Source organism: Acipenser ruthenus, chromosome 26 (assembly GCF_902713425.1).
Source record: "Acipenser ruthenus chromosome 26, fAciRut3.2 maternal haplotype, whole genome shotgun sequence".
Lineage (NCBI taxonomy): Eukaryota > Metazoa > Chordata > Actinopteri > Acipenseriformes > Acipenseridae > Acipenser > Acipenser ruthenus.
This window is the reverse complement of record NC_081214.1, coordinates 10,053,163-10,071,332: the sequence shown is the minus strand read 5'-3', so window position 1 is coordinate 10,071,332 and position 18,170 is coordinate 10,053,163. Positions and strand designations below refer to the sequence as shown.

General features: G+C 42.3%; 1 protein-coding gene across 2 annotated transcripts in view; it reads right to left on the bottom strand.

Moving 5' to 3' along the window:
* The window catches only part of LOC117430798 (double C2-like domain-containing protein beta), a 111,259-nt gene that overhangs the window by 22,300 nt on the left and 70,789 nt on the right, over window positions 1-18,170 (bottom strand). For both annotated transcript variants that reach the window (XM_059000683.1, XM_059000684.1), the window contains 2 exons: window positions 13,054-13,128; window positions 10,805-10,914 (listed from right to left, as the gene is read on the bottom strand). In XM_059000683.1, the coding sequence (XP_058856666.1) occupies window positions 10,805-10,914; window positions 13,054-13,128 (185 nt within the window). The remainder of the gene's footprint in view (window positions 1-10,804; window positions 10,915-13,053; window positions 13,129-18,170) is intronic.

The following is an 18,170-nucleotide window of genomic DNA, read 5'->3' as shown; positions in this document are numbered from 1 at the left end:
TGATGCTGACCTGTGGAGATGGAGGATGTGTGATACTGATCTGTGGAGATGGAGGATGTGTGATGCTGACCTGTGGAGATGGAGGATGTGTGATACTGATCTGTGGAGATGGAGGATGGGTGATACTGACCTGTGGAGATGGAGGATGGGTGATACTGACCTGTGGAGATGGAGGATGTGTGATACTGATCTGTGGAGATGGAGGATGGGGGATGCTGACCTGTGGACATGGAGGATGTGTGATACTGATCTGTGGAGATGGAGGATGGGGGATACTGACCTGTGGAGATGGAGGATGGGGGATACTGACCTGTGGAGATGGAGGATGGGGGATACTGACCTGTGGAGATGGAGGATGGGGGATACTGACCTGTGGAGATGGAGGATGTGTGATACTGATCTGTGGAGATGGAGGATGTGTGATACTGATCTGTGGAGATGGAGGATGTGTGATACTGACCTGTGGAGATGGAGGATGTGTGATACTGACCTGTGGAGATGGAGGATGTGTGATGCTGACCTGTGGAGATGGAGGATGGGGGATACTGACCTGTGGAGATGGAGGATGGGGGATACTGACCTGTGGAGATGGAGGATGTGTGATACTGATCTGTGGAGATGGAGGATGGGGGATGCTGATCTGTGGAGATGGAGGATGTGTGATGCTGACCTGTGGAGATGGAGGATGTGTGATGCTGACCTGTGGAGATGGAGGATGTGTGATACTGATCTGTGGAGATGGAGGATGTGTGATGCTGACCTGTGGAGATGGAGGATGTGTGATACTGATCTGTGGAGATGGAGGATGGGGGATACTGACCTGTGGAGATGGAGGATGTGTGATACTGATCTGTGGAGATGGAGGATGTGTGATACTGATCTGTGGAGATGGAGGATGTGTGATACTGATCTGTGGAGATGGAGGATGTGTGATACTGATCTGTGGAGATGGAGGATGGGGGATACTGACCTGTGGAGATGGAGGATGGGGGATACTGACCTGTGGAGATGGAGGATGTGTGATGCTGACCTGTGGAGATGGAGGATGGGGGATGCTGACCTGTGGAGATGGAGGATGTGTGATACTGATCTGTGGAGATGGAGGATGGGGGATACTGACCTGTGGAGATGGAGGATGGGGGATACTGACCTGTGGAGATGGAGGATGGGGGATACTGACCTGTGGAGATGGAGGATGGGGGATGCTGACATACTTGATTGAAGCAGTAATGATATTTCAATTCATTGTGAGAAAATGGGTGTATTCCACAAGTAGATAGTGTCAGCTATTACAACAATACTATTTCCAAAATAGTATTTACTATTTTCTATTTAAAATACAAACAACCTATTTTCTATTTGCATTTTAAATAGATTGGTGGACCTATATTTTCTATTTAAATAGTTTCCCTGACAATTTTTCCCTTACCTGATTCAGTTGTAATGAACTATAGTATTATCAATATTTAGCAGAAGGTATTGGGAATATCAGATTCTAGGGATACATGGAGGTGTCTGTCTCTCTGTCCATCTGCCCATCTGTATGTCACACTTACATTTTGCATATATCTGGAAAACCGCCTCATAAATTGTGATGAAACTCGGCATTAACATTATTTAACACAAACTATTGGGAGTATCAGGATATCTGGCAGGATATCTCAGGGGTCTTTGTCTGTATAGCCGTCCGTCTGTATGTCACACTTTTTACATGCATATTGAGAGCATATGTCTTTCCATATGCTGTAAATCAGTCATTTTAATATACTTTACCATGATACTAACATCTCATTTACATTGTTACCTGCCTTTTCTTATTTGATACTATTTATTTATTTATGTATTGCATTTATATAGAGCTTTTTATACAAAAGCATTGCAAAGCACTGTACGGTACATAGCAGAAAAAAAGAACAAACCACAATACATTTGTATAGCATGTCACACATACAATTGCCACAATCAGACCATTTAAATAACAGATTTAAAAGAACCCACTAAGATAAGAAAGCCATTTTATAAAAGTGCATTTTCAGTCTTGACTTGAAAACTGTAATGGTCCCAGCTTCCCTGAGAAATGGCAGAGCATTCCATAATTTAGGAGCACTACAAGAAAAAGCCTTACCTCCCGTGTTGCTTTTGTTGACCCTAGGAATAACCAGCAGCCCCGCATCTTGTGATCGCAGAGTGTTTTTTGGAAGATACGGGGTCAGTAACTCCTGCAAGTAACTAGGTGCTAATCCATTCAGGGCCTTGTAAGTTAACAGCAAAATCTTAAAATCAATTCTATACAGCACAGGGAGCCAGTGTAAAGAGGTCATAACGGGGGTAATATGTTCACTTTTCCTGGTTTTAGTCAGAATTCTAGCGGTGGTATTCTGAACAAGCTGCAAGTTTTGGGACACCAGAATAAAGTGCATTACAATAATCAATTCTAGATGAAACAAAGGCATGCATTAGTCTCTCAGCATCAGATATGGAAATAATTGGTCTCAGTTTAGCTATATTTTTCAAATGGTAAAAAGATACTTTTGTAACTTCCCTTCTCAAATGATAGATAGGATCAAGGATGACCCCCAAACTCTTAATTTCTATTTTTTTTTTTTTTTTTTTTTTTTTAGTTGTAGCCAATGGTGTTTACCATGGTTTTCTCCCCAATTTGTAATGCCCAATTATTATTTTTATCCCGGTTCACCGCAGCAACCCCCCGGCGACCCCCCCGGCGACTTGAGAAACGGAGGCTGAAACACGCGTCCTCTGAAACACGCGTCCTCTGAAACACGCGTCCTCTGAAACACGCGTCCTCTGAAACATGTACCTGCCAATCTGTCATTTTTAGCACTGCCGGAGGACAACACAGATCTGAATGGCTCCACTGCAGACCTGCAGGCACCCTATCAGCCACAGGGGTTGCTGGTGCGCGATGAACTGTGGATTGCCCTGTCAACCTAACCCCTACCTGGGTGGCGCTCAGCCAATTGTGCGCTGCCCCCTAGGAACCCCAGTCATGGTCGGCTGTGACATAGCCTGGATTCGAACCTGCGATTCGATCCTGCACTCCACGTGGAGCGCCTTTACTGGATGAGCCACTCGGGAGCCCCCCTTTAATTTCTAGTTTTGATGAGAGAAGGGTCGAGCTCATGTAATCCCACATTTCCTTTTAGTTGATTCTGTGAATCCACTAGCATAACCTCTGTTGTATCTGAATTCAGACTGAAAATGCACTTTTATAAAATGGCTCTCTTAGTAGGTTTTTATGTAATTTTAAAATTGCTGCTTTTGTACTTTTATTATGTGTATCTGTTATTTAAATGGTCTGATTGTAGCAGTTGTATGTGTAACATGCTATACAAATGTATTGTGGTTTGATCTTTTTTTTACTGCTATGTACTGTACAGTGCTTTGCGATACTTTTGTATAAAAAGCGCTATATAAATGCAATAAATAAATAAATAAATAAATAAATAAATTGAATTAGCTCTGCCAGTTCCTGTAAGGTAATCAAAGAAAATCCCCCACAGTAGCTTTAATAGGTGTAGTTGGTAAAATTGTGCTGGAGTCCTCCTTAATAGAAGGTGTCTGTGGAATCTCATTTCTGATGTCAAGTATTTTATTTTTAAAGAAATGTAAGAAGTCATTGCAGCTGTGAGAGGAGCCAATGTCAAGGGTAGGACTATTAGGGGAAGGATTAATTAATTTATCTAGGGTAGCAAAAAATAAATCTAGGATTATTTTTATTTGCTTCAATTAAATTAGAATAATATGATGATCTAGCCAACAGCAGAGCCTTCCTATATTTAACCAGGTGGCTCTTCCATGCGATGTAATGAACATGCAGTTTAGATTCCTGCCATCTCTGTTCTAGTTTACGACCTTCATGTTTACATCTCTGTTCAAGTTTACGACCTTCATCTTACGAGTTGAACAACAGTGAGCTTTTTTTAAAAGACACTCTCCGAGTACATACTGTTGACATGCGCCACGGTCATCAACCTTCTTCATACTGAGAGAGCATTCTGAATTCACACCGTGGCGGGAGATGTATGTTAATGACAGACTTGTTTAATGTAAAGTACCCCGTCCTGACAGTTTATGAGTGTTCTGGTATACGACACTCATAGTTCACCATTATAAATAAAACCCTTGATTTCATATCCAGATAAATAAATTGAACTCAGTGTCACTTCCTATTGTGAACCCCCAAAAATGTTGTCTTAATTATGTGTGGGGTCCGCTGTGTCTGTGGAGAGCTCGATAGTACTGTCTCTCTGCCAGGACCAATTGATCCTGCTTCGATGTAGCAACATTCAGATCCCTTTCATCGGTCTGAAGTAAAAAGGACCCAGACCTGTCTGACTGTCATGACTCACGGCTCTGGCTATCCATCTCCATTAGACATTCACACAGGGAATGGGCAGCCCAGCCCAAGCTGTGACACATGGGAAAATGATCTCTCTAATTTATACACAAAATGCTATCAGGTGTTGTATGATACCAGATGATATCCACTGTGACAATCAGCGTGTATGTTACTCAGCACCCAAAACTATAATCCACTGTGACACTCAGCTTGTGTATTACACTACAGAACCCGAAACTATAATCCACTGTGACACTCAGTTTGTGTTTTACACTACAGAACCCGAAACTATAATCCACTGTGACACTCAGTTTGTGTTTTACACTACAGAACCCGAAACTATAATCCACTGTGACACTCATTTTGTGTTTTACACTACAGAACCCGAAACTATAATCCACTGTGACACTCATCTTGTGTTTTACACTACAGAACCCGAAACTATAATCCACTGTGACACTCAGTTTGTGTTTTACACTACAGAACCCGAAACTATAATCCACTGTGACACTCAGCTTGTGTTTTACACTACAGAACCCGAAACTATAATCCACTGTGACACTCATCTTGTGTCTTACACTACAGAACCTGAAACTATAATCCACTGTGACACTCAGTTTGTGTTTTACACTACAGAACCTGAAACTATAATCCACTGTGACACTCATCTTGTGTCTTACACTACAGAACCTGAAACTATAATCCACTGTGACACTCAGTTTGTGTTTTACACTACAGAACCCGAAACTATAATCCACTGTGACACTCAGTTTGTGTTTTACACTACAGAACCCGAAACTATAATCCACTGTGACACTCAGTTTGTGTTTTACACTACAGAACCCGAAACTATAATCCACTGTGACACTCAGCTTGTGTTTTACACTACAGAACCCGAAACTATAATCCACTGTGACACTCAGTTTGTGTTTTACACTACAGAACCCGAAACTATAATCCACTGTGACACTCATCTTGTGTCTTACACTACAGAACCTGAAACTATAATCCACTGTGACACTCAGTGGATTATAGTTTCAGGTTCTGTAGTGTAAGACACAAACACTACAGAACCTGAAACTATAATCCACTTTGACACTCAGCTTGTGTCTTACACTACAGAACCTGAAACTATAATCCACTGTGACACTCAGTTTGTGTCTTACACTACAGAACCTGAAACTATAATCCACTGTGACACTCATCTTGTGTTTTACACTACAGAACTCGAAACTATAATCCACTGTGACACTCAGTTTGTGTCTTACTCAGCACCCAAAACTATATGTTTATAATATATAGTTAAGTAAGAGTAATTCAACAGTACAGCTTATTGTAACATGACATTATTTCATACAAACTATGAACAGGAATTCAAATCGATGTATGCTTTTAACAGATATGTTATATTTCCAACCACACCACATACCTTTTAAATACAGACATATTAGCCTTTATGCATCCTTGCATGAGGCTACTATCAATAAGTTGTACTAAAGAAAGTCTAAGCTTCATCACAATTAAATAGTGCTTCCCCAGGTTTTACAGCATGTAAAAACGTAACTGTGACATACATACTGAGAATCTTCATACACTCAATAATGTGTGCTAAAGAATACCTCACAATTCTAGAAGCATCTTTCTAGATATATGCAAAACCCTACAGCGGGGATAATTAGTTGTTAACCTTATGAAAAAGTAAATCACCACAAAAGACAAAAATCTCCTTCTACAGAATGTCCAGATTCTAATACTCTCATAGTATTTGCTGTTAAACGATAGCCTTATCAAGATTCATCTCTTCAAAGGGAAACTGCCTGAATACTATTCAGATGAAATGCAATTTCCTACATATTTCATTCCACAATAATGACATTTTTGTATGGATGAATACACCAATGTGACACAGCTTCATATAAGCCATTTCAAAATAAACAGTATCAAATGACCTTTGGCAAGAACATAACAAAATGATTATCTATGCTCTTCTGGTTCCTAGTAGCGGATTGATCTCAAAACTCAAGGTGGGTCTTAAAGGATCCCAGTGATTCAGCATCAACAACTTGGCAACCCATTGCATCCCCTCACCACTCTGTGTGAGGCAGAGGAACCTACTCTCTGTGCAGACTCTGTGCTGCACCTAAAGTATTGGTTAGGTTTTGTCAACTACTTCGATCAAGTCCCTCCTAATTCTCGGGTAAATAGATTCAGTTCTTTCAGCCTTCATAACAGCCATACATTTCTGATTGGAAAATAAGTGTAATATGAAAAATGAGCAAATCAGGCTGCCCTTCAATGACTCTTTAAATTGAGCTACTGAATCCTTGGACCAATTCTTCGACAAAGACACTGCAACACTGTTGTGAATAATAACTTCCCAGCATTAGCATTTGACATCTCAGAGGAGCTCAACGCAGCTCTCAATTAACATGCCATTTAGACAGCGCACACAGTTGATGGTTTACGTGCTCACAGAGCACAATTAAGAAGGCTGTAGAATGTCTTCTTTTGTTTTCAGTTACATTTATCTACTGCTCATACTGCTCCGCTGGCTTTGAGAAATGACATTTCTGCATTAACTTTTGTGACAGTATAAATAATTTGACAATCGTCTGCTGTTTTCTAGAGCACTGAACTTTAAGCTTGGCTTGGCAAGCTGGTGTTTGGTTCTACAAGGATAAATCTGCCGTAGATATATGTAGCATGGGCTGACCTTTAAAGAAAAAAATGAAACAGGGGGAAATCCTCTGTATAATCAAGGCTCTTTGTTTTCATGTTTTATGTTATATAAAATGTCCTGTGAATGTAACAGTGTTTATTAAAAAAAAATGAAACAGGTGAGAATCCTCTGTTATAACCAAGGGTCTGTATTTAAATGTTGAATATGTTTGTATACAGCCACATGTTTAATTGTTTAATTGGTCATTGTTTTATTAATTTAATCAGAAATCCCTGCCTATAATCAAGCAGGCAGGTGTATATATAGCAGGTCTTAACAGCTTGATGGGTGTCTGTGTGAAGGCTAAGGCCTGTAGAGTATGGTTTGTCACATATGGTGGAGAATGTGGGCATATCTTTAGTGTGGTATAAATACAGCAAAAGAAGATGACAATGGAAGACTTGTTAAAAGGGCTACTACAAGCCACTGCTGCACAACAGTGCACCCTAGTGTGAGTATTGTAGGGAACAGACTCACCACTGCCAGGGGGAGAAGCGCCGCTGTCTCTAGAGCCAGAGGAGCACTGCTGTCTCCAGAGCCAGAGGGAGAAGCGCTGCTATCTCCAGAGCCAGAGGAGCACCGCTGTCTCCAGAGCCAGAGGGAGAACCGCCGCTATCTCCAGAGCCAGAGGAGCACCGCTGTCTCCAGAGCCAGAGGAGCACCGCTGTCTCCAGAGCCAGAGGAGCACCGCTGTCTCCAGAGCCAGAGGGAGAAGCGCCGCTGTCTCCAGAGCCAGAGGGAGAAGCACCGCTGTCTCCAGAGCCAGAGGAGCGCTGCTGTCTCCAGAGCTAGAGGAGCACCGCTGTCTCCAGAGCCAGAGGAGCACCGCTGTCTCCAGACCCAGAGAAGCGCTGCTGTCTCCAGAGCCAGAGGAGCACCGCTGTCTCCAGAGCCAGAGGGAGAAGCGCCGCTGTCTCCAGAGCCAGAGGAGCACCGCTGTCTCCAGAGCCAGAGGAGCACCACTGTCTCCAGAGCCAGAGGAGCACAAACTCTAATCCCAGATAAGCAGACATACTCTGCACACAAAAATATTGGAATTATTTTGAAGGTAGTAACCAAAGATGCCTTCAAAACAATGGTTGCCAACTGTAAAATGAAAAATAAGAGTGGTTGACTATAGCAATTCTGTCTATCCTTAGTTACCCATATGGAGATATCAACTGACAACCTGAAGGCCAGAACCTTATAGGCCTGCTAAAGACAGACACTTAGCCAATCACAGGAGGCGGTGGTGCCTCAGATTCCAGCATCTGTCCTTGTAGTTTTTCCGTTATTCTGCTTCATGAGACATTCCAGAGCCCCATGCAGTGCTAACAAGCACATTACTTTACTGTATCCTGTGTTGTCCATATCACAGTAGTATATTTGTTAACATCATTCTGATTGCTTTGATATTTATATATAGGTAAATCAACTAAAACTTTTACTCAGGAACATTTGCCAGGTGAAAAAGGTTGCAGTGTGTCTCCTTCAACAACATGACTAGGAAGCCCATTCCATACCCTCACCACTCTCTGTGTGAACAAGCATCGCCTTCAACAACATGACTAGGTAACCCATTCCATACCATCACCACTCTCTGTGTGAAGAACTGTCTCCTTCAACAACATGACTAGGTAACCCATTCCATACCCTCACCGCTCTCTGTGTGAACAAGTGCCTCCTTCCCTCTGTCCTAAGTATATCTCTACTTCCAACTTTGCCCTCTGGTCCTGGTTTTTGTACTGCACTGAAAGTATTGGTTAACTTTGTCAACTCCTTTTAGACTTTAAAGACTTCAATCAATAATTCCCAATTCTTTGTTCTTCGCTAAATAGATTCAGTTCCTTATCATTATAGCTCTAGGGTCAAATGCCCCACGATGTAATATTGCTCTGGTACCAATCATTATACAGGAATCAAAAAGCCGCCTTTCTGCACCCTATGCCAGTGTGACTTTTCCTCTTTCTGGGCTCCTCTACAGAGGGTGGCCTCAGCGCTGGCAGCGATGCTGGGCTCTGCGGTGCAGGGCACTCCAGGAGGGGTAGGAACGCTGCACACTCTGGCATGGGTGGCAGCTCTGGGCTCTCCAGATGTGCGGCTGGCTTTCGCCTTGCTCCCCTCAGGAACAGCTGGTAAGGTTGACATTGCAGTGGCTCCTCACCCTCTGGATCTGGAGCCAGCAACGGATCCTCCTTTGGCACTGGCAATGGAAACAGGTCCTCCCCTTTTGGCACTGGAGATGGCAATGGCTCATCCCTCTCTGCCTCAGATCCTCTCTCTGGTTTTGGAGACAGCTTCAGCTCCTCCTTTGCTTATCCCACCCTGACACCATATGTAGCAGGATAGCGTCAAGAATGAGACTCAGAGGCTAGAAACTGCAGTTTAAGCATGTATGCAAAACAGGAAGAAATTAACGAGGCAGAGAGCCAAAATAAAGAGTTTAAACGCAAACAAAACGCAACAAAAACCTACACAGGCCAGGCTGGGCACCGCATTCTTTTCTCCTGAACAAAGGATTTTGTCCCCTTTTTAAACATGTGTCCACTACCCAATTAGCACTCCATTACCTAATTGGAGAATGGCCACACCTGTGATGTTGGCAGGGACAGATTTAACTCCATCCCTGCCAACCTTACATTCCCACACACATGGTATTTACATTTTAGGGCTTTTGCCCTGCCACACATGTTCTATATAATTAAATGTATTAGAAAGCTGACTAATAATATATATTTTTATCTGGGTTATATGTTGATTTGTTGGGGGTATTCAACGGTTTTCTGTTAGTCATTAACGAAGCACACGTCCTAGATTTGAATTTACAGCTGTGGTGGTGGATGGATGTTGCTGACATACTTATTTGAACTGTAAGTGCTTGTTGCTCAGTCTCAATGCAAATGTATCGAGATAATGGTGTAACAAAAGCCCTCTGTGTGTGTGTGGATCACAGTGTGACTTGTTCACCTCACCGTTCCTGCAGAAACGAGATAAACAGGCTTGTGCTTGGAGGACAATTACTGCTTCTTCAGTCTCCAACAGTTCTTCCTCACTACAGCTTTTTAAGGGTTTAGGGCCCTTGCGGGTTAGAGAAACACCATTTCATATATATACATGTGACTAGTTCTGTTTCTATAGTAGGGAAGCATTGTAAAGCACAGAGAGGTCTAGTAAAGCATAGGCAAGCATGGCAAAGCACAAAGAGGTCTGGTAAAGCCTTGGGGAAGCATTGTAAAGCACAGAGAGGTCTGGTAAAGCCTTGGGGAAGCATTGTAAAGCACAGAGAGGTCTGGTAAAGCACAGTGAAGCTATATCGTTATATCGTGCAGATTAACCGTGTTAAACCTTTGTAATGGACGAGTGCACCTGGGCATTTTATTTATCAAAAACTCATTGATCACAATAGGATTAAGGGTTCCAGTTAAAATGAATGAACAGACTATGTATCCCTACATTCTATATCCCTGAATTCTGACACTCAATAGCTTGAGCTAAACAATGTCCTTCGCAAGTTTAACTGTGTCTTACAAGAAGAATCAACAGCTGAGCAAAGCGAGTATTTTATATAATAATGTGAATACCAAGTTTCATGACATTTGAAAAAGCGATTCTCCAGATATAGGAGAATTGACCGAGCTCCTCTACTGTATCCCTTTCGCAGGAGATAACAAACAGACATTTCCTAGACCTGATTCCTGTAACAGTGGGAAAGCACCCAGCTAGTGGTGGGACACAGGCAGGGGTACCTGAGTGTTTTGCGGACCATGTCTTCGTCTGTGATGCCGTAGTAGGTGAGGGTCTCGTTCCAGGCTGGGTTTAGAGTGTTCCGCAGGGTTTTGGTCCGCAGCTTGTTGGCCTGGGAGTGAGAGAGGGGAGGGGAGGAGAGGGGGTGGGGGCGGATGAACGATGTTTAAAGGACTGCATACCATACCAAGTTCATTTATATAACGTCCTTCATGAAAACGAATTCCAGGGCACTTTACAAAAAAATATACTGGTGGTAAAAATGATGGCGTCACCAGAAAGAGAATGACTGGGGTTGGGACATTTATTGCTCCCTTTATCCCACTGAATAGCTAAACCTCTTTAAATATATGCAAAATATTTTCACGATCAAGCCCTCTCACAGGTGCAGTCACACCCTAAAAAGGTATTTATTTTTGAGAATGTAGAACTGAAGATCAAGACTGAAATAAACCCTTCTTTAACAAATTCTAATGTATTTTGGTGCTGCAGTCGACATGGGCATTACTTTATGCTTCTCCCTGAGTTCTCCCATCTCAAGTCAGTGTCGGTGATGAGCACATCTCTGTTGTTTTTCACTGCAGACATGACTCAGTTTAGCAACAGATCTGTGATCGAACACCCTTTAAAATCAATCCTCATTCTCGCTGCCTAAATGATTTCATGGCAAGGGCTCCAGCATGTTATTTGGCTTGTCTCTGGAGTGTGGGGGTAGGTGCACGTTTCTACACCATGAATTCAATTTCAAAAATCAGGCCAAGGCTTCTGCCAATTCTGCTAAATTTAACATGACTATTGGGAGTCACGTTAAATTACAATAAAGGATGGCTGGGGCCTCCGAGTGTCTCACCTGTTAAAGCATGGCTGCATGGTGTACAAGGTTAGTCATACAGTCAGGGGAGCGCAGATTCCTGGCTGTGCAAAGTCACCGGGCTTTGCTGGGGATTCCACAGGGAGCATTGGCTCTGGAGCTCCTGCGGGTTATGAAGGCAAAGACAAGCGGATGCCTGCAGGGCTGGCCTTTGTCGTTGAGAGGCCAGTAGCTCACATCCGCGGTGGCTCTCCTGGGCTGCGGTGGGGGATGCAAGTAGACATTCTTTGTATGACTGCTCCCTTTGTTCTAACTTGGCAGTTTTTGTACATGTTCAATGTTTTGGACATATTTTAAATACAGTAAATTACACCCAATTATTTTACCCTGTCCAATTATGTTCCCTCACCACAGCAACTCCTCACAACAACTCAGGAGCTACACAGCAGATGTCAGTGAGCTACTGGCCTCTGGAGGACAAAGGCCAGTCCTGCAGGTGTCTACTTGAGCCTCTGTGGTCCGCTGTAGTTCGGTGAGGAGAAAAGGTCCTGGTTTTGCCTCCCTAGCCCACAGGAGTGTTAGAGCCAATGCTTCTTGTGGAATTCACAGCGAAGATGGGCAGCTTCACACAGCCAAGTCACTGTGCTCCTCAGTGAAAATGTTTTAAAATAATTTCAAAGGACTGAATAAACATGGTTACAATAAGCGGTGTTGACATTATCAGATCACCAATAACCTGGCAACAAAGCATTACAACTCAAGTTGATGCAAGACATGCTTTGCTGTAGAACTCGAAATTTAGTACTAGGTATTGCATTGATTACAATAGTGTTCATTAATAACATGTACTTTCAATATACATGCTACTATACTGCACAGGCAAAACATTGTAATAATGATATTATTATTATTTATTTCTTAGCAGACGCCCTTATCCAGGGCGACTTACAATTGTTACAAGATATCACATCATTCTTACAAACAATTACCCATTTATACAGTTGGGTTTTTACTGGAGCAATCTAGGTAAAGTACCTTGCTCAAGGGTACAGCAGCAGTGTCCCCCACCGGGGATTGAACCCACAACCCTCTGGTCAAGAGTCCAGAGCCCTAACCACTACTCCACACTGCTGCCCCAATTATTATAATAGTAACTTAACTATTAATAATTCAGTTAAAAACTAAGAAAGTTATGAACATTGCGTTGTTCTGTGTGCTATATCGTGCTGCTTTATATATCAGAACATTACAACGCGTGTGTTAGCACGATAATGAACCCCAAAGCAACCCAATAAAAGAAACTAAACCACAGCAATCTTTCATAAACCAAAACTAGTGTACAAATTAAGGGCAAATAAGTGTGATAGATCATCCCTAAAATCAGTGATCCTATTAAATGCAATATTAAAAGAGACTGAGGGATGGAGAGGAAGTGGTTACCTTGCTGGCTCCGGGCAACAGGTGCAGTTTGACGTAGGGATCAGCCAGTCCATTGTGGTCCATCGGTTTGAGCCCCTGGGAAAGTGAGAGGCAGAAGGAGAGAGGCCATTAACATTGAGTCGTGTTCCTATTGGGTCCTGTCAGTAGCAACTACACTTACAATGAAGCGTGTCGCATAGTACACAAAGGCCTGATTACAATTGCAATGTTTAATAAGTTCACCACATCAGCTGAATGTTAGCGGACAATCCCCAAGCCCCAACTAACCAGCGCCAGGGCCAAAGATCCCTGTGAAATCCCTAGCAAAGACCGGCAACTTCGGACAGCCAGGAACCTGCGCTCCCCTGACTGTGTGGCTCACCCTGCACAGCACGTGGTCATGTCATTACCAGGAACCTGCGCTCCCCTGACTGTGTGGCTCACCCTGCACAGCACGTGGTCATGTCTTTACCAGGAACCTGCGCTCCCCTGACTGTGTGGCTCACCCTGCACAGCACGTGGTCATGTCATTACCAGGAACCTGCGCTCCCCTGACTGTGTGGCTCACCCTGCACAGCACGTGGTCATGTCTTTACCAGGAACCTGCGCTCCCCTGACTGTGTGGCTCACCCTGCACAGCACGTGGTCATGTCATTACCAGGAACCTGCACTCCCCTGACTGTGTGGCTCACCCTGCACAGCACGTGGTCATGTCTTTACCAGGCGAGCCATTTGGGACAATTTTTTTAAATCTCGGGTGTTTTTGAAGTAAAGGATCAATCACAAAGTGGTTTTTACATTACAATCTCTTGCCTATAATGTCTAAAACATTTAAGATACTGTTAATTCCAGTTTGAACTAAAGTACATTTCTTGCTGCAGTTCTACCAAGATCTGTATTCTCGATTTCAAATGAAGATTGCCAATATTTCTGCATGTAATTGTGTAGATTATGTTTCTTCATATGAATATCTCATTCTTCAGGGACAAGGACACTCAGGGACAGTACATGGTGTGCGGTTGCCTTGCAGCCGTCACGCTGGGAAAGCAAGCAGGGCAGTGGTGGGTGGGAGGCAGAGCAGAAATGACATTTCATGAAAATGGTTCCTGACAGTGCCCTTGCCATTTTCATGTTTAAAAGACGCTCTGCATTGTTGTCCTAATAGAGTTACTGTGGGTAAAACTTTTTTTTATCCAAATAACATAGAAATGTATACGAATTCTGTTATACAGTAGGCCTAAGGCCTCTATACTTTATTGCTGGAGATATTTTTAAAAGTAGAACATGCATCTGTTTTCTAACACATCTAGTAGCTATAGCTAGTTAAACAACATAGTAAAAGCATGGTGCAATAAAGCATAGGTGATGGTAAAGCACAGGTAAGCACTGGAAAGCCCACAGAGAGATATGGTAAAGCATATTAAAAAGTAACACAAACCATGGTAAACTATGGTACCATTTGCCATTCAAATGATCGCCCATGATATACACTAATATTGCGAAACACATTTAAAATCGGACAGGAACTCAACAGACCCAAGAAAAGTTTGAAACATTTACACAGAGAAAAATAACCGGGGCTTGCTGACGCTCCACAGCCTTCGATGTTCTCTCGTGTGCTGGAAAGGAAATGTGAGTTAGAGGATCCTTTTTCTCAACCAAAAATAAAATATCATGAACTGTATGACAAAAGGGACACTGGTGGTTTTTTTATATAAAAAGTGTACACTGCCCTCGATCCCAGTGCACACTTTGTACGCCTTCAGAAAATGTTGATAACTTTGGATGGCCCCTGAAGGTTTTCACTTCCTAGGCCAGTTCACCTCTGCAGAGTCTTTGGAGTCAAAGCATGTCACTTGCAGCAAACATGTCCGTCATTAGAGGAACCAACCAGCTGCTTCCCCTCATGCCAGACATGCTTTGCAGACGGTGACATACTTTGCCAACAGTGACATGCTTTGCAGACAGTGACATGCTTGTCCTGCCCCTTCAACACTTTCTTTTCTATAGGTTTAGGAAAGAAGGCGTCGAATGGGTGACAACGGTTTCATTCTTCAGCTGAAAGGACCTGGGGAGTGGAACACTATCTGAAAGCATGGTTTGCAAACAGAGCTTTCTTTAACAATACCAGGTTTAACATGAGAATACAATTTGCTATTGCATGTACTGTATGTCTTAAAAACTACACATGCGAGATGTAGAAAATGGAAATGTATTAAGGATCATAATTATATTGGCCTTTAAAGAGCAAGTAGCGGGGTTCCGAACAATATAGTGTTCCACGTCCCCACCTGTTGTTACAAATGTTTAAATAACGTACCTGTCATTTTTCTTTTCATTGTTAACATCCTGACCACATTTTACACATAACTTTCAAGTCTGTGTCAAAGCTCTTTTCAAAATGGCTGCTCTAGTGCACTGGAGTTTCAGATCTGTCCTCTAAATCACTGCAGGAAGTGCTCTGGCTTTTCTGTTCATAGATTGTTATAGCTGTGTTACCTGTTTGACAATGTGGGCAATAATCCTTACACTAAAAGTGCACTAGAGCGGCCATTTTGAAAACAGATTACCAAGTCAATTATTTTACCACAAGTCCATCAAATTCTCATCTACAAGCCCACCAAAGGTCAGTTTGTTAAACCGGTGTCCCACAAGGGGTTTCAGCCCTTCAAAGATTCCATTTTTGATACTTTCATCCTGAAGCCTTTTTGTGGGGCCATTAAATCTTACAGTAAAGTAGGTAGACAGTAGCAGAGCTGCATACAGAAAGTCAGTTAAATTATGAGCACACCTAAGCAATTTGAAAGTGATAGCTCTTGAACATGCACTTAAAAATCACTCAGGAATTTGACAACTGGGCCATTTTTCACTTTTAAGGCCCCCAGCAGCACAGAAATACTAAAGCAGAGGTAATTATTTTGCATCAATTCTACAGAAGACCTACCTGCCTATCTTTACAGAAGAATTCATATGGATATTGCCATTCTAAATATAATCTTTAGATCCTCAGAATCACTCCAAAATGAGACGAGTTTCAAGTATTACTACCCCCTCCCCCCCACCCCAGAAAAGGGGTGTCTCAGCAAATCTTCATCATTGAGCTTAAATATTTGGCCTGGTTTCATACCTGACCTGTATCTTCCACTGCACAAAATATAAGCAAAATCAAAATCTTGAGGTGGGAAGCTCTGTTGAGTTGACACAGAATCACCCTTTGATATCTGGTGATATTATTGTGATGAAACATTGTTTAACATAAGACTCTGTTATCATAGTGATTGCTCTGAGTTTGAATTCACAGCCGTGTGGCGGGGGATGGGTGTTACTGACACTCTTGTTCATTTTTGCCCCCAAGGTCTTCAGTAGTAATGTCATGTTGTTAGACTGGATGAAACGATTCTTATTAATTACACATTTTTTCTTAAGTACATACCACAGTCCTTGCACCTCCTGATGGCTCATTAACACATTTCTCATTAACAGCAATGAGAAAAACTGTAATTACTGTTCTTGTTTTGTCAAGTGCTCCTAGCTGTTGCTGACTTAGCTTTACAAAACCCACACAGTAATTCTGTGGATAGATGAGCAATCCAGCCAACCATACAAACCTTATTACAGCAATTCAGTCAGGGAACTCATGCGATAGATACAATATTTATTACAGATTAGACACGATAATACATGTATGCACATTAGACGTTCTTGGATAACACATTTAACATATAATACATCTCTGGCCTCGCCTTGAGGAACCTCTACCCATCCATTTTTCCGCTGATAAGTTGGTTGACTGTAGGAAACCATGGGCAGGGGGGCAGATAGCTGCCCTCCCCCTTAGATGAAGCCAAAAAACAGGTGGAGGCTGAGAAGGAGGAGGCAAACTCTAACTAGCAGGGAGGTAATGGGTCAGGCAAGATCTGAATCCTTTCCCTAACGATCATTGGACAAGTAATTACGTTGTTAGCGATAAGGTACTGCTGTTTCGATTGACAATTGTCTGGTTATCAAAACTTAATAGCTTGGTTTGATTGACTGATTAAAAGCGAGTTCTGAACCATGCTTTGCTTCATGGAGAGGTAGCTTTATACTGCACTAATAACTGTGAGAAATAACAAAACAAGCCAACAGAGCTGCAAAGCATGTTCATTATGTATGTAAACATGTAACCTCGACGTACAGTCAGACAAAAAACATAACCCTGATTATAAAACACTCAATAAAGAGTCAAGGGATTTCCTTAGCATATTACATCATAAAATGACATGGGGTTATTTGTTAAGTTCAAACAAAGAGGCAGGTTTAGCTGTCCTCTTTCAATGGTCCCCTGATTACAGTCTAGTTTAAACACAGGCAGTTGATCATAATTAGGGAAGAAGAAAAACAAACTGTGCAAAAAACAGATGGGCAGCATACATCAGCATATTAAAAAAACTGGCATCACAAAGCCACTGGGCTGTTCATATCAATTTATAAGCTTTTTATTAGGTTTGTGTTTAACCTTTTCAGTGACTCCTAATGAGGCCTTGTTTCAGCCACCCACAAAATCCAAAAGGATTTAGACTGCGTACAAAAAGATTGCAAACAAAAGTGTTACACATTAGTCAGAAACATGTAGGAGTCAAATACCAAATGGGGGGTACTAAAACAGACTTACCAATCAGAAAGGCAAACCCAGTGCTTAAGTATACAGCCCAAAGTGTAAAGTAGAAATCAAAGGAGGCTCTGATGAGGTTGTATAATGCACTGGTGAGACCTATGCTTGTCTGGTTCCTAGTAGCTGATTATCTCAAAACTAAAGGCGGGTCTTACAGGATCAAGATGATTCAGCATCAACAGCCCATTTCATGCCATCACCTACTTTCTGTCCTAAGTCTATCTCCAAATTTTTTCCAGTCCTGGTTTCTGTACTACACTTAAAGTAGTGTTTAGGATTAACTATGTCAACTTCTTTTAAAATTTTAAAACTCTTTTGATGCAGTTCCCTGTCTTCATAGCTCATTCCTTTGAGCCCTGGGATTAGTCTGGTTTGTTGGACTCTCACCATGGTCACAATGCCCTTTTTGGTAATGACACACACGTTCTTACCAGTGCATTACAGAAGCTCATCACAGCCTCCTTGAATTTGTACTCTACACTCT